Genomic DNA, 17,601 nt, shown 5'->3' on the forward strand with positions numbered 1-17,601 from the left:
CTTTAATTTTCAATCAAAATTATTTTAAAAATTAATCATTTTTGCAACATAAATATATGAAACGAAACACCCCAATAATTTTAATGCTTCAGTCCTAAACTACTTGTTTAAAATCGATCCTTTTTTAAAATTCCAAATCAATGTTCTTCCATTTTAAAAAGGGTTGGCCCCCTGCGCGCTCACGCCGGGTTCTCTCTGATTGAAGCGCGCACACGCGTGTGAGGTGGAGGCGCTGGATGCTCTCCACAAAACTTTAACCAACGCGAGGTGATGTCCGTCACTTAGCCAAGATCCGTAGGGGTATCAGTTGCAGCCCAAATCTCCCAATGTCTGACGAGGGAGAAGAGGGCGAGGGAGCGCATCGATCAGACTCCTCTTCCCCGCCTGCGCTGGAGCGTCTTCCCCGAGGATCTCCGTCTTCTCCGCGACTCCTGGACGTCTTCTCCTCCGCCTCTCCGCTCCTCGGGGACACGGACCAGCCGTATCTCGCCTCACTGGAGTGTCTCCAGCCGTCTTCAGAGACCTCAGAGGAGAAGAAGTCCCCGCGTCTGACGCCTCCAAAGTTGCTCCAAAGCTCCGAGGACTGTGGCTCCACTTTGCGTTTGCCCCGGGATGTGAGCTCAGACGCGGCGGGAGACCACCAGGATGAGCCGCTTCCAAAGTGGAGGGGACGCGGAGCCAGGAACGCTGAACGCTTTCAGCACCCTGGAAAGAGACTGCGATGTCCGGAGCTCCAGGATTATGGGAATCACCACCCGGTTGAGCATGTAGACCCACAGCTCAATTCAGACTCCAGGCAGTCGTGAGTCCTCCGTTTTAATCCCATTAGAATGTGATCTGCCTTTCGTTGATAACCGGAAAATAAAGCCACAACTACCTCCAAACATGGAGAAACTGATAGGTCTGAAGGAATCAATCAATCACACATAGGTGATGCTTAGTATACTGTAATTACTGTGAACAATATGGCACTAAGACGCAGCAAGAAAAGCTCTGCAGTATCTCTCATTGAGTTTTGTGCCTGAACTGAACTGTTTAATGACAAAAAAAGAAGTTGAAATTGTCTTAGCCAGCACATTTCTTAGCAACTTTGAAAACACCAGGCATCAAATTTATAATTACCTGAATGAGTGAATACTGTAAATATGTGGCTTCTCATTGTTTGAGTTCAGGACCTTTATATCTGTGAGTCTTCAAAGTGTGGTGGTGATGGTATGAGAATTCGATGGTACAATCTGAGAAGCATTTGCAGTTAATTGAAAAACACGCTGCACATTGAGGCGGCCAAGTGGAAACAGTCTATATGTTCAGAGCACAGAAGAGCTGGAGGTGTTTATTGATCCTCACGTGTATTAATCTACATTCCATAGTTGCCTTCTGTGTGAGTTTATTTTCATTATCAACTCAAGTGTGAGGAGATCAATGAGCAGAACCACAGCGCCCTTGAAGGGATTTCCAATGTCTTTAATGTTTGCTGAAGACTTGAAGAAGTGTCAAAGTCCATGTTTACCTTTTTGTCTTTCAATTTTACGCAGAAAGTGCGGGAAAAAACAGTTTTTAATGGCAAAAAAGTGAGTAGGAAAGTTTAAGTTACACCCTTCAAAGTATATAGTGAAGTAAAGTATATAGTGAAACATAATAGAGTATAATATAGTTAAGTATATAGGAAATAGATAAATAGTTGAAACGTTTGTGGTACAGCAATTGGAGGACTGACTGTAATTACAGTGATATAATTACCATGATCTGATTTATGAACTTGTGCATGTAGCAATTTCACCTTTACTTGTCCAATGACGTGCTCCACAAAAGTTTGGTGGAATCACTTGAGCAACAGGGCTGAGTTGGCATCAGAAGCAGCGGTTTTATTTATTGTCATTGCCGTATACAGAGTCGCTACACAGTAGTGCTGAACTGTTTGTGGGATGCCAGAAGCTCTATGTGAGTCCGTGTTTGTGTTGATGGTTGCGCAGAGATTCTGTCCCAGTGATAACTGTTACAGTGAGGATGGATCGTGGAACTGTCCACATGTGGCCTGAAAACTTCTAATTTAACAGTAAATTTAATGACACCAGCTCCGTTAAATATTTATCATGTCAGCGTCGTCCTCACTCCTGTGTTGTGCCCTTGTGTTTCTCGGAACTCAGGCGTTACAAACCAGGAAGCAAACAATCTCTGATTTAAATAGGCGTCTCATACAGGTACAGTGTTGCAGACAGATGTTTCATGTCTGCATTTATGTCAGCTGGGTTTCACTTTACATGTGAACCATCACTGTAATGTAATGTCTCACTCACCTGGAAATTTAATGTGAGTCATGGCGACTTTGTCCTTCAAGAATTTGCCCCAGTGGGTTGAGTAAAGAAGCGTGGATTTGAATTAATTCAAGTGTCTCAAGGGCCTTCCACTGGCCCGGTGTTGTCCTTGTGTTGGGAGGGAGAACATTCTGATTGGTTCCAATGCACAGTTGCTTCAGCAGGACTCATGAGGGACTGTGTGTGTGTTCACGTGTGTGTATATGGTGCTGTATGAACTGAACTGGAGCGAATGGCTTAAATCCCCTCACATCCCTCAGTGTCATTGATGATTAACATTAAACGGACTCTTGTAAAAGCGAGTGACTTTGACCAGTGTCCTCTAAACACGTCATCGTCTGGTGTCCACTCACGAGAGACGATGCGTGGCGTGCTGTTGAGTTTCCACAGAGACAAAGGAGCGTGAATGGTCGGGCGGAGTGGATATTAATGCAGCACAAGCAGCTGAGCTGTAACAATCAGATAATGAGAGTGGCAGGTCTTTGATGTCTTGTCTCTCTGGTGCACAAGGCTTCAGCTTGAAAGACCTGGATGGAGACAGGAAGTGTGGAAGCCTCGACCACGCTCTGGCCATAGCTAATGTTGGGTGTGTGTGTGTGTGAGAGAACATGTCTGTTTCTCATTACCAGAGAAACGCAGTGAGCAACTCACCTTTGATCACGAAAATGAGCAATTTACTGGTTGACAGAGTGTGTGTGCGTGTGTGTGTGTACATGTCTGAAAGAGAAAAACAGAAGCTCCGAGTTTAATATTCTTCCAAAAGCCTGCTCATGAAAACAATTCACGGCGTTACCTTGAACAGCAGTTCATATTAAGTTTGTTTCTCGTTGGATGGTTTGCATGCCAGGCAGACTCTTACATCTGTTGCACATGGTTGGCCGCCGCCTTAGGAGATGACGTGTTGTTGATGGAGCGATAGCCGGTGAGTTTACATCTCAGTGGAATGAATTAGAAATAAGCCTCCTGAATTATTACTGTGGTGTGTGCGGTACCTGACTGAGAATGAAATGCTTACTTGATGAAAAATTGATCATGCAATCTTCGACTAGTGGGTCCATGTTTGTTTTGGTCAGTAATGATCAATGCTCAAAAATGATTATTTGCATACATAAAACATTGCACTCCTTTGTTAATTAAAATGTTATCATTTCTGTTTACATCTCTGACTTCAGTTGGTTCCGCTCGCCGCGCAGGAGGGAGTTGGATGATTGATCTTCCTGCAGCGTCAGCAGTTATGTCAGCCCTGTGAGGAGTTCAAAACAGTAGCCGTTGCTATAACATCCAGATAGTCATCTTCATGTGTGCTGACCAAAAAGGAGCTGTGGCCTCTGGGTGGGGCACAGAGAACAGACAAACAGCATAACTGTTGACCTGCATGTGATGATGAATTGGAGGTTAACTGTGATTTGTTTTCTGACTGTGCGCTTGTTCACAATGGATGGCTTTGTGAGACAGCAGAGCTACAATTCTAGCTCTGCTGTCTCACTAACAGACTTAGGTGTGAGTATAATGCTGTTAAAAAACCCACTTTTGGCTTATCTGTTGAGTACTGAGCAGGGGATCTCTGGGCTGAGAAGACCTTTAGATCCATGAGCAGAGCATTGGAATCAAAGATGTTTTAGCCACATACTGACAAAACTGATGTCATTAAACAATATTTTCAGAGTACAAAAAAAGTCATCTCTGTCTGCCGTGGAATCTCTGCTGTGATCTGACCCAGAGCAATTTCAGGTTGATTGACTGCCATTCACTCTATTGCTTCTGAAATGCTGAAATAGCTAAGCTCACTCTTTTTAGAAAAAAAAAAAAAAGTAGACGGTAAGATTTCATCATTTTATCAACTAATAATGGTGACAGAGTACAGGGCAGCTCGGGTAACACTTGCATCATTTATTCCCCAACCCCTTTTTCATGACACTTTTCTTCCCGTAAAAGCTGCAACAGGAATTCCAATTGTGTTGTGGATGAAATAAATGTCTATTCATCCATTTTGACTCGTAGATATCCTCGAGCTTTTCGGTGTCACAGGAAAACTTTTCGCTGGCGTCTGTCTCTTTGTTCATGAATGCGCACGCGTTCATATTAGATACTGTCATTGACTGAGTAGAGCCATCTCCAAAACATCACCAGGCTCTGACTGCACACACTCTCAGGACGGAGATGTGTCCACTGATAACCAGCTATCTTCTTCTGCAGCGGAGGGAACTGTTCGCAACATAAAATCACCCCCAACACAAAGCCTGCGGAGAGAAATGGGCTCATGTTTGTGGCTGCCTGTCGTCAGAAGAAGCCACTTTGACTGTCTATTGACCTACTCTATGAGTGAAATATCAATTTTTCACGCTACAGCCAATTAAGTGACAGGCTCATCTCTCTCCTGCCAATCACCACATTTGACCCAAGATGGACCCTTGATGCACTTTGACAGGAAAGCGGTTCATTGATCTCGCAGGGGGCAGATGTGATGGAGAAGCCTCGAGGAAGCTTTGCTAGAGGTCACAACAGAAGTCTGTGTTTGGCTCTTCCAATAGCATTTGACCCTTCCACATCCATGAAGGCATCAGCCAGTGACTCACTTGTTTCTTTATTGCACTTGCCATTTCAATTCGATTGTCTCTGCTACAATGCTTTTAAGAGGATTGCTGGAGAGTCTGGTTCATGCCTGGATCATGTCAGAACAGGTACATTACAAGGCAAAATTAAAGCACAATCTACAAGGATCTGCCAAATCATATAGAACCTCGACACAAGAAACAATGTGTCAATTGAAGGACTGGCCCTGACATCTTGCATTGTAACCAGGGCCACATGTTGTCCGCACCACATGCAATAGGCAATTCTACTCCTTTAATTCAATTTTAATAACAACATAATAAGCGAATTCCTCAGCACTTTAAACCTGGGAATCTTTCACACTTTCAATTCAGTCACACTACTGCCACCATATGTGGCAAGTGTATTAAAATTGAGCGTCTCACGGCCCAGAGGTGTAAAACAATAAACTTCTAGTGGCCCTCTAGGGGGCGCTCGCAGGCCAACCATGGGCCTCGGCCCTAGGGTTAAGAATCCCTGGGCTCACCTACTGGATCGAGATTGTAAACCGACCCCCTGGAATTTAATGAGCTCTTCCTTCGTCCTTCTTCAACGTTTCCCAAACTTTTCAATGAATATGAGAGTAGGATAATAGAGGCATGGAAGACAAAACCTCCTTGGCGATAAATAATTCAATATAATGTTGATGGTAAGGAATGAATGACATATTTAATTAACTGTACAACGCGAAACTGATCATATTGTGCCGCAGTGTTGTCAACAAACCAAGTCAGCTTCATTCCCTCGATACGCAGGATGAGGCATTCCTAAGATTAATGATGCCTCTTGAGGAACACTGCTGCAAAATTGGATTTACTGATACATGAAAAGTGAATAATGATTTTCAAAGGCGCTTTTCCATCTAAAATTACACCTTATTTAAAACGAAACTTTAATGTGTCTTCTGTGTGTTCGTTCAGTCGTGAGACTGACTACCAAAAACCAACAAGTTAAAATCAGAAGGAATTTATTCCCTGACAGAGGAGTCTTATTTATTCCCTAACAGTGCTCTGAGTCCTTTACTACACCTGACTTAGCCTCAGCTCAAGTGGTGTAGAGTGACAAACACTATCTCTGGCAATGACCCTTTTAATCCACACTTCCTCTTGGGGGGTAGTCTCAGCTGATTTGTCCTGGTCTTTTGAAGTCCGGGTAACCACGGTGCCAAATTCCAGGTCTTGTGTTGACTCCCCTTGGTTTAGAGCAATGTTGATGAAACCTCTTGCTGCCCATTGTTGTTGCCCATTTTCAGTCCTTGTTATGGTGGGAAGCTGTCCACAGATAATCTGGTCCCCTCCTCTGGTTGGCTTGCTTCTGCTTGTTGACTGGCTCTGTCCGGTCTCTGCTTGGCTCTGTGGTCCATAATTCATCCTCCGGACCCATCGCTGTTCCTTAACTTTCACATTCCTTCACTTGGGGGAAGGTAGGTGCTTTTCCCCCACAAACTCAGCCTCAGATCAGGCTGTTTGGACCGGTTCTGGGTGGGATATCTCCTCCTGGTTCCTCCATGGTCCTCCTACCAGATGGTTCCTGCCTTCCATAACTCGCTTTTCCATCCCAAGTTAACCTGATCAGCCACACACCTCTCATGCTGGATCAAATTGAGGTTACCTTACCCATTATCACAGTGTTCAATCTTTCATTCGACAAAGCATTATAAAGCTGTTTATTCAATATAAGAAGATTAATATGATCGTAAGTAATATATCATGATTCCCATAAGGTATGTAGGGAAAACCTCCACGTGAAGACACAAGAGCATTGTTGCTCAGACATGAGCCTGTAATCTGGTTTTACAGCTCCTGTCTCCTGCCTGTCATTGAAGGCCAGAGTGGCTTTCATTGCCATTCATTATTCTGTGTTTATTTGCAACATGACTGTCCATCACTCTAACGGCTTGTCTCCTGTCCGCTGCCTTCAGGGTCGAGGCCATGCACCGGCGTCACACGACTTTACGGGAGAAGGGGCGTCGACAGGCAGTCCGAGGTCCAGCCTATATGTTCAACGAGCGTGGCTCTGCACTGACCGCGGAAGAGGAGCGATTTCTGGATGCTGCTGAATACGGAAACATTCCTGTTGTTCGTAAAATGCTCGAGGAATCTAAAACCCTCAACTTCAACTGCGTGGATTACATGGGCCAGAATGCGCTGCAGCTGGCCGTGGGCAACGAGCACCTAGAGGTCACCGAGCTGCTGCTGAAGAAGGACGGACTGGCTCGGATCGGGGATGGTCTTCTTCTGGCCATTTCAAAAGGCTACGTACGAATCGTAGAAGCCATTCTTGCCCACCCTGCTTTCGGAGGCGGTCTGCGTCTGGCTCTGAGCCCTCTGGAGCAGGAGATGCGTGACGATGACTTTTATGCCTATGATGAGGACGGAACACGTTTCTCTCACGATGTCACGCCAGTCATCCTGGCTGCTCACTGCCAGGAGTACGAGATAGTCCATATCCTCTTGACAAAAGGGGCTCGTATAGAGAGGCCACACGACTACTTCTGCAAGTGTCTGGAGTGTGTGGAGAAGCAAAAGAAGGACTCCTTCAGCCACTCCCGGTCCAGGATGAACGCTTACAAAGGCCTGGCTAGTGCGGCCTACCTGTCACTCAGCAGCGAGGATCCGGTGTTGACTGCACTGGAGCTCAGCAATGAGCTGGCCAGACTGGCCAACATCGAGACAGAGTTCAAGGTGAGAGACTTCCCCTGTAGAGTCATGTCTGAAAGCTGACCAGGAAGGTTCTTCACGAGAAGCTCTACCTGAATCGTTCACTGATCCAAGATGGTCCCATTGGTAATGGATGAGTGGGAACTGTCCACGCAAGGACAGGAGCCGACGTTTAGTTTATTACTTCTCATGGACATTCTTGTTACATCATTGATGGTAGAATGATACATCCCTCTAATTAAAAAAAGCTTGAGACACAATTTATTTTTTTAATTCCCGTCAAAACTTTATCAGTTTTTTTTCAATGCTCATAGTTATTCTAAAACTTTTTTTTTTTTTAATTTAAACTGTAATTTATGCTTATACTCAGTGGCATACATGTTTAAATACTCGGGCTGAGGTTTGAAGAGATTAAAATCAATTCATGAATTATGAAGAAAATAAGTAATTGATGCAAAAAGCCCCACAGATTAATGACATGTAAACTTTCTTTTACAGGGAACATTTTTCAGTGCACCAATTACTGGTGCACCACATTATACAATGTCACAACCAAAACATCTATGATGAAGGAGGCTGCATGAGATTGCACTAATGAACCAAAAATAAATAAATTATAAAACTTCAGGATAGAAGCGCCAGAAAATATGGCTCTGTGAACATGATGTCAATTTTAATTGATGACATTATTTGTATTTTTTTCATCGAGTTCCACCCCGATTAAACATGATCAAGCAACAAGCTATACTGTCACATATTTTGCAAGAAGAAACACATCAAAAGACAATTAAATTGACAGAAAAATAACTGATGGTGTGAGTGTTGTTCGGAGTGAAATTTCAGAATCACTTTAGATTTGCCATTAATAAACAAATTACTTGCTTGTATACTGTTAATAGTGTGTTATTATGCCTTTCAGAGTGAACTTTCCGTGACTATTCCCAAGTAAAATATAGTAAGGCTACACAAAACGTCAGCACTTTGTAGTGATAATACAACGGATAATAACTAGCTAATATGCTGCTAATATACATATGAATAAGTCATTTGTTTGTGATCTTATATGTTCACTAATCTAAAGTGTAGCCACATTTATTTGAATTTTTTAAAAGCTTCTTATTGTTCTTGCAAGAAGACATCAAACATTTGAAACAGGCTGTCCTTTGATAGAAGGATATTTGGGTCATCAAACTTCTTGACAAATAAGATTTTTAAAGAGTTAATAGGCGTTGTTTTTCCTTTTATGTCCATTATTAGTATACACTGAATAAATAAGAATAAAATATACAAGAGATACAGCATTAGATTTTGACTGTTTCCTTCAGATTTTTGTGACTTTATTTTACTTCAGAAGAATGAAAAGTTGAAACAACTGGGAGAACAAACCTGGCACTGTAAGGAACAGGATCCTCAGGGTGAAATGGAACCTGAAGTTCCAACACTGACATGTCCATTTAAAATGATGAAGGGAGTTTAATAGCCTTTTGTTGTCAGCAGACTTTAATATCCCCCCACCCCACAATACATAAATGAAATAAAAAAACTAAAAAAATAACATGGCATATCCCAAATCTGTCTGTTGATAGGTGAATTGTTAATCCAGAGAAACAACAGCACAACAGGGATCTAAAAACAATTTTCTGCCTCTGATTGTTTTCTTTGTCCAAGCATGTGTTTTCCTCTATATCTTGTTATTCAGCCACCCTTCTGCCTGGCTTACCGTCTCTGTGCTTGTCATCCTGCTCCCATTCTCCAGACAAGTTAATGAGGAGGGCTCACCTGAGGGACCACAGTTGTGTTGCTACTCATCTGTCTCATTACCTTTTAATTATCGCCTGTCTGTGTCAGCCCTCGATATTTTCCTCTGGATCCAACTTTTCTGTTTTTTTTTTTATATGTTTTTTTACACAGTGAGTCTGTGGCATACATGGGCGAACATATCCTGCGTTCCAGGGGAAGATCAAGCGGTCGCTCATGCACTGGTGCAGTGCAGTGAGAAGAAATGTAATTGCTTGACTCCCACTGATGTTGCTGTCATTTACCCCTCCAGTATCCCCACTGTTTTTTTTTTTTGTTTCTTTTTTTTTTTTTTTTTTTTCACAAATATACCTGAGCTATCTGTGTGCCTGCGGGCAACCATGTCATAAATTCTGAATCAGGATTGCTGTTTTGCTTCTTGGAAAGGAACTCAGGCATGTCTTGTGGCAGAGTGTGAGACAGAGTTGCTGTAAATAAGTCGACCCAAACTTCTCTTATAAATGAGCCCAAGCAAGCTTCAACAGCAGTAAACCTAAATAAACTGCACGCTTGTCCATCCAGTTCAACCTCCTGCACGAAGACACCCACTGGCCGAAAAGCTCTCTGCATTCTGCAGTAGGACGAACTTCATCCTACAACAATCACTCAACACTACAATATGATGTAGTTTTCCCCTTTAGAGTCAGCAAGTTTCATAAAAATATATGCTTGTCCACTCTAACCAACTCATTGCTCCCCATAAAATACAAAATTTACGGTCATAAAATATCAGAAATTGTCCTGTACCTGTCATTTAAAAAGTAGTGTTTAAGTGATGATGCAATATAGTGCAATATATGCTAACAAGAGCCATTATTGTAGGAAAAAAACATCCATAAACCTCCAATATTGGCGAAATGAAACTGGCTTTATTGTTTCCAATTCAGTCCACTTACACCTTCAATTAAATTTTATAGTCTGCAAGAGAAATGAGCAGCTCTTGTAATCTGCCAAACAGCTCCAGCGTACAGACGGGTATTGTTAGTAGAAATAAATAAGGCCCAACTATATTGTTACATACGCCAGTGAATCTAAGTATTTCTTTATTTAATGTCCTTAGAGTGGACTTAAAATGTCAATACTATATCGCCATATTTTTGCTATTTTCTTGAGATATTTTCTTTGAGGCACGCTTCAATAAGAATGTCAGACTGTTATGCACAGACTTGGTAAAGGTGGAGGAAAATGATTTGTTTTCCTTAATGGGAAATGCAAATATAAAACCGCCATGCAACTCAATAATAATATGATGTGTTTCATTTAACCTTGGTCTGAGTCACTAAATCGAAATAATAAATCTTTTTTGACTGACATAGCCAGGTCCAACGAAACCACCTTGCGATAAAGAAAGATGCCCATTGGTTCAGCTTCAAACGGACCATGTGCTGGGAAAATCAATGTTGGAGCTGCACACTTCCTTACATTTAGTTAAACAGTGAAAAAGGTCGCACCCTCTCTCTCACAATTGAAACAGCCACCTTTATTTACTGATACAATTTCAGATAGGAATTTGTGTTGAATCAGTATAAATGACCGCTTTAATTCTGTTTAATTCTGGATTCAAACAATCATTATTAAGTACCAAATAGATGCTTGAGTCCCAGTACCATCCAATTTTGAAAGATGATGAATGGCAGCTCAGTTAAATAATGTTTGCTACTAAGTGAATTAATTGTAAGTAGTCTATCAATCACCTTAATCCATTTGATGCAGGGAAGAAAATAGCCTGTATAGATAAAGAGTTAGCTAATGAAGAAAGCGATTGTTTTAATGATGATGGGCTCCTGACAAAACATTAGAAGAATCAATACAGAACACTATTGTGTTTTCCAGTTATTGAGACTCTTCAGTACGGTTGGAATGGTTTCGCTTTGGCTTGATTTTTTGATGGACCGCTTCAGTTAAGAATGTAGACTGGTTGCATATTGTTGTCTCTCATCCATTCTGCTCGAACCGCTCCTCCTCCTCCTCCATCACGTGGTGAGCTTGACTTGTGTTCCCCATCGGCTCAATCATCCGTAACTGTGTTCACTCTGCTTCACACCTCCTTGTCTCACATCGTTCTCATTTCTCCATCTGTGCCCCCCAGGCTGCCGCTGCATGTTTGGAATTCTAAAGCAAAGTTCACCTATGTAGATATAATGGCAATGCATGCGCTAGCTGTGTGTGCTCATTTCAAATAATGATCGATAAAGCAGGAGAGCAGATGGAAGAGCTAGCCAGGGGCGATATGGTCCCCTGAGCGGGACCACACCTGGAATTGTTATGGATATTTCGATAGTGAAAGAGAGGCACATTTAATAATGAACAGCTGGCTCGATGTTGCAAGCAGTATTGAGCAATTTGGGTTGAAAAGTGAGGCCTGCACGAGTGAAGAAGAAACCTAAATGTAGGCTTCACTCTCGGTCCGACTGTTCTGGAATAGTTTGGCATGGATGTGGGCCAGGCTGCTTTCTAGCAGCTTGATTTGGGTCCTGCTGATAACTAAACTCTGCCAACTGTTCTTCTCGGCTCAGCCAGTCGTGGAGGAACTGAAGATAGCCAGAGGGTCCGTGAGGACACCAGAGGGGCGTTTCAATACAGATGGTCAAACCAAAAACACGTCTGAGCTTATAGAAAATAGCTCTCCATAAGCTATAGGGGGAGATGACAGAGACAGTGAGCCACTATAGAGAGCAAGCTATTATTTCCCATCATAAGAGTGTAATCATTCAAAGAAAAAAGATCCTGTTCTTGAATTCACCAATCTCAATACATGCTTGAAAAGCGCATTTCAAAGGTTCTCTCGGATCAAATCTGATGGATTTCATGAAGAGAATGTTTTCTCCAGGGAAGTCTTTTTTTTTTTTTCCTCTCTTGGTATAAAAGGCCAATAATGTATTTCAAGAGCCAGTAAGCAATTTCTCATTTTCTGCTTTCCATTTATGCATCGCGGCCCATGTCGGTCTTTAAAAGCAGTGGCATTGACTGAGCATTTCTAACCAATTTCAGGATGAGAAAGAGGCACTCGCAGCTCCTCTACATTTGTGAATGCGGTTACTGAGCAGATAAATTGAACTCGAGTGACAGGAGCAATGTGGACGGGTGGGGTGATGCAAATACAATGGAAGAATAAGCCCATGAGAATGCTCTTAAATGTTATTATAACTATTCTTTAGGTGGCCTGGGACTCTGACCAGCTTGGGTCTGATGACGTTTTCAGGCGATGCTTGCTCTGCTACATGAGCTAGATTGATAGAATGCCATGATTCTTACCACAGTGGGGAAAGTCAACTCATCACAACAATGCATGAAAGATATTAAAGACATAGAGACGAGCCTTCCATATTATTGGTGTTAAATCGAGAAGGTGTCATGAAGCAGTGTCTTACTTTTCGGAGCTCAGTTGGTGGCTTGGTTTGAAAATGATGTGAGGCTTCATTGAAACAGTTATTGTATTAATATTATATTATACAGAAGACAGTGCCATCTAGTGGCCTTTCAAAATTAGGACATTGTTTCATGAAACCTCATCAACCTGTCACTATTAAGCAGTCAGACTGGGGTCTGCGGCTCACTAAAGCTGAGCCGAACTGCTCCGGGTTCAGTGGACCGGATGTTCTGGCCTTGTCTATAGGAGACGACAGGTGTTAAAGATTTTGTGGGCTTTTTGGTATGTTGGTTGAAACAACCCCTGTTTTTCATAATAGGGCTGAGAAATGTCATGATTCGTGTTATAATAATAAATATCCTCCATCCTCACTTCTTTTAAGATGGTTCCCCCTTTCTTGCAGAATGATTACCGAAAACTGTCCATGCAGTGCAAAGACTTTGTGGTCGGCGTGCTGGATCTGTGTCGCGACACAGAGGAGGTGGAGGCCATACTGAACGGGGATGTGGATCAGTGCCCGCCCAGCCCATACAACCGACCCTGCCTCAGCCGTGTCAAACTTGCCATTAAATATGAGGTGAAGAAGGTAAGACCACCTGGAAACCTTGAGTTCAAAACTTGAAGTATATTTGTAATTTGTGAGAACTTGTGAACCATCTGCTCTATATTTTAAGCAGAAAGATTTGCGCTGAATCTAGAAAAAGTCAACCCTTTTCACTGAGGCAAAATGGAATTTAGATTAGAGTGAGTGTGAGACGTGAAAACTTTAGGTCGCACATTAGAAAACGTTAAACAACACACGTGGAAACAGCTGATGGGAAACATGGAAAAGAAAATCACAAAACGAAATATCTGTAATGTACAAATGCAAATGTTATTTGAATGAAAGAATTTTAAAAATACTGTACACTATACTCTAGACTGCACACTACATGCTGTACTGTGTATGTGGGTAGCAAGGTCTGGCTTGTCGAAAACAGTGTTTCAGGTGAAATCTGGGGACCTGTTGTGCATACCCAAACGACCTGTTTGTAAATTCAAGAGTCAATGACAGGACATTAACAGAGTTAAAGTCTTCAATAGCTTTTTTTAAAATAATGTCCGATGAAGAGGAGCGTAGAAGAAGAGGGGACTTCTTATAGCCAAATGCTAATTACGAATGACTCAAATTGACAGCTGGTATGGCAAAAACCTGATCAATATCAGTGAATTAAAAACTACAAGGCTCCTGTGTCAAGAAATTTAGGCTAAAAAGCGTCACTGGTTAACAAATAAACCAAGTTAGCAAATACAGATTGGATGGAATTAAAGTCATCTTGCCTAAAATGTACACGATGTGCAGTAAAACCCTCAGTGTTTATTTGAAACAAAACAGTAGTGATGGCCTACTTTGCTCGAAAGAAAAGCTGATAGATTGGCATCGTACAGTCCGTAGTAGACATAAAATAACTTCAATTTCAGATGTCATATTCAAATTGACTGAATTGATAAACATGTTCCTCAATATGTCGATAACTCCTTGAGCCATATCAAATGAGTTCAGTGTGTCAAAGGATAAATCCATTGTTGATTAACTGTTTCTGGAGAGGTGATGAACCGACCATTTCAAATATTTACACAATCACCCTCCTGGCTCAAATAAGCAGATCTTATTGAAGGAGTTCTTATTCAAATGGGCTGACTTTCAAAAGAGCGTGAAACTAAATGGAAAATAAATCATTCAGCCTGGAAGTGTTGGATTGATTCTGCGAGTTTGGAGGCACTTAAATGTTTTCTCTTACTGTGTGCGTGTTTTCTAGCAAACAGCCTGGTCACACAGTTGTATTCTGGACAAGACAGCGTAGTGTACTTGGGGAGCTAATTACACAGCAGGCTGGAGAGAGATGGATTGCTATGGAAACTAGGTGGAGATTGTTGATATGTGCTGCCTGGTGTTCAATGCACGGAGGGCTGTTGTCACGGGTCGGTAGCTTGATGGACAGGTCGGTTAGGAAGAGCAAGACTGGCGCTGCTACTTCGAGGATGTGCTGCATTCCTGAGACGGATTGTTTGCAGCGTCAGGGTTGAGGATGATCACGAAGTACCTGAGGAACGTGAGATCCCAAGGATGCAGACAAAACATGGCCTAATCAATCCAATGTGGGAAGGTTGATGGAGAAATTGGCCTGATGACAGCTCCATGGGAAAAGCATCACTAATAGAGTTTGATTGTTGTGCAGGTAGATATTCCGCTCAGCATCGATTTCTCCCTTGTCAACTTCCTTCCTCTAACCGCAACATCAATCTCCTCCAAGTGCCACCTAGTGTTGGTGGCTATATTTGTAAAGCACTTGCAGCTTATGAGTAAACAGCGTCAGATTAATAGAGTGACTTTTGAGTGGCTTTTTTGCTTCCCAGAGTATCACTGAGTGTTTCAGAAACAGGTCACATATTGAGTTTCCTCTGAGCTGATGTTCACTGAACTCATGGCTAAATGATTTATGCTAATTTTCTGCTAGTGAGAAAAGGAAATTTTTTTTTTTTTTTTGGTCTTATCATGGTCTGCATATTGATGACTGTGACTTCACCTTCTCTCCCTCTGCCTCAGGGGTCTCAAACTCCTGGCATGCAGTCCACTTGTGGATGGTGTTTCATGGGCCGCCACTAGGTGTCCAACTATATCACTGGTGTGGCCCCAGCAGGGCCGTCCCTCTCGAATGTCATCAAAACACTGCAAATATTATTAATAAAAAAACCAAAAACAGACAAACTGAAGGGTAGTGCAGCCTTTCGACCCTGCAGTGCATGCTGGGACTCCTCAAGACAAAAACGTAGACCAACATGGTGTTGAAGACTGGCACCATGCACATTGGTGGGCATGACTTGATATCATGTGGCCCATGATACATGGTGTATGGCGTCAATTTTGTGTCACCTCTCTGATGCTTGTGGTCTTTTTCAATTGAGCCTTGAACTGTCTTTGACTGGTTTGTATTCCGGCACTTAAGTGGATTGAAAAACAGCAATTCTAATGCAATGAATTCATTACCTTCCTGTTCACTACTGAATGGCTGCAGTTCCATGCTAAGGTCATTCGAGTTTGAGACCCTAGATTACCTACATCTATCTTTTCTGTCTTTTGTCTGACGTGTCTGTTTTTCTTGTCACCCTGTCTTTGCAGTTTGTCGCCCATCCGAACTGTCAGCAGCAGTTGCTGACTATCTGGTATGAGAATCTCCCAGGTCTGAGACAGCAGTCTGTCGGGGTGAAGTGTTGGACCGTGTTGGGTGTCACCGTTGGTCTGCCTTTCCTGGCTGTTGCCTACTGGATCATGCCATGCAGCAAGGTAAACTATCGGGAAAAATGTATTTCATGTATTTGTTCCTAATTTTGTCACCATTTTCTCATGGAAACCTACACAGTTTTCAAGTTTACTTAATAATCCATAACTGTAGGTAATAATAAAACAGTTCAGTGTTTGGGATACTTATTTTTATTGTGTTTGGTGAAACATTGTGCAAGCTTTTTTTCCAATCCCTTAAACGCCAACACTTGACTAATGTGATTTCTCTCAGACTGCTTTACATCATCATTGAGGTGGTGTTGAGTGTTCAGGAGATTTCATGCCTAAGCTACTTATAATTTGGCTCAGAGTGTTTGGTCACAGTGCATCTGTTTTATGACTCCGTAGTCTGCGCTCACTGTCACAGTGGTGGTAAGACAGAAGCGGCATGTAATAAAAAATGTTCTGCCATAAAAGTACTCCGACTGCACTATTAACTGGACAGATATTATTTCCACTACTCTTTAAAGCCTCTTATTTGTTATAAAGTAATGGTTTATCTGGAGTGACAGGACTTTTTCCTCAACAAGACGTGTAATATATTTGTGGTCACATTTGCGTTACATTATTCTCGAGGTCAGATTTTGACTCAACTTGACAAATTAGATTTGGAAAAATGATTCACCAGGTGAAGAAATGTGCTGAATATGAAGGAAATCCACAGGATTCAATGTAAGGTTGTCTTTATTAGATTACATCATATTAGATCAGATTGCCTTTATACAGACACTGCTTCTTCTTCCTTCAACGTGAAGCTAGATAAAACTTTTTTGAACTGTACTCTCACACTGACACCAAGCATTAGACCTCAACAAAGTTGATTTTTTTAGTAAAACTTAGTAGTTTCAAAGCATTCCAATAGTGTCATTTATGAAAATCGACTGATGATGATCTTGCTTCAATGTACTGTATAGTATGTAGTAGGCAACTTCTGCACTCAAGTTTCCTCCCGTCGTCCAAACACTTTGGCAAACTTTGTTGTGTTTGCATGTGTGTACCTCTCCCGGTTGTCCCCCTCCTCTCACTCCAAGCAGATGAGAAAGACTCAGGGCAACATTTTAAATGACGACAGCCGCACAGTAAATATGGGTTTGACAACTTTTTGCTCCCATTAAAAGAGAGGTTGAGATTTTTTATCTTAATTCTCATCCAGCTTTGACTCATCCATTCCAAGTCCAAGCACTTCCTCCTCGATTTACCTGGAAAACGGGCTGCTGATCCACCCCAGCTGGCTCATTTCTATAATGACCAGCAATAAGCAAGGCAAATTTTGTTTCATTCACGGACTTGACGATCGCTGATAATTTGGTTTTTGAAATAGTTCTTAAAGTGAATCAGACTCAGCTCCTTCTTGGACTGGCAAACCCATCGTTGCTTCTGCTGCTGACTACACTGTATAGCAAAGCTTCTTCCCTTGATGCTGAGACTTGTAATCCTTGTTCAGAACCTCGGAACTGATCCTGCTTCTGTCATCTTCTTCTGTGCTGGTAAAGCATGTGAAATCCTCTCCTTCCTAGTGCAAACCCCGATTAGAACTCGACTGGT

General features: G+C 42.2%; 1 protein-coding gene across 1 annotated transcript in view; it reads left to right on the forward strand.

Moving 5' to 3' along the window:
* Positions 1–295: 295 nt before the first annotated feature.
* trpc7b (transient receptor potential cation channel, subfamily C, member 7b) overlaps positions 296–17,601 on the forward strand; it is a 43,425-nt gene continuing 26,119 nt past the window's right edge. The window contains exons 1-4 of the mRNA XM_053879030.1: positions 296–802; positions 6,829–7,591; positions 13,138–13,320; positions 15,895–16,059. Of these exons, the coding sequence (XP_053735005.1) occupies positions 327–802; positions 6,829–7,591; positions 13,138–13,320; positions 15,895–16,059 (1,587 nt within the window). The 5' untranslated portion in view covers positions 296–326. The remainder of the gene's footprint in view (positions 803–6,828; positions 7,592–13,137; positions 13,321–15,894; positions 16,060–17,601) is intronic.

The sequence above is a fragment of the Synchiropus splendidus genome, chromosome 11 (genome assembly GCF_027744825.2).
Source record: "Synchiropus splendidus isolate RoL2022-P1 chromosome 11, RoL_Sspl_1.0, whole genome shotgun sequence".
NCBI classification, from domain to species: domain Eukaryota; kingdom Metazoa; phylum Chordata; class Actinopteri; order Syngnathiformes; family Callionymidae; genus Synchiropus; species Synchiropus splendidus.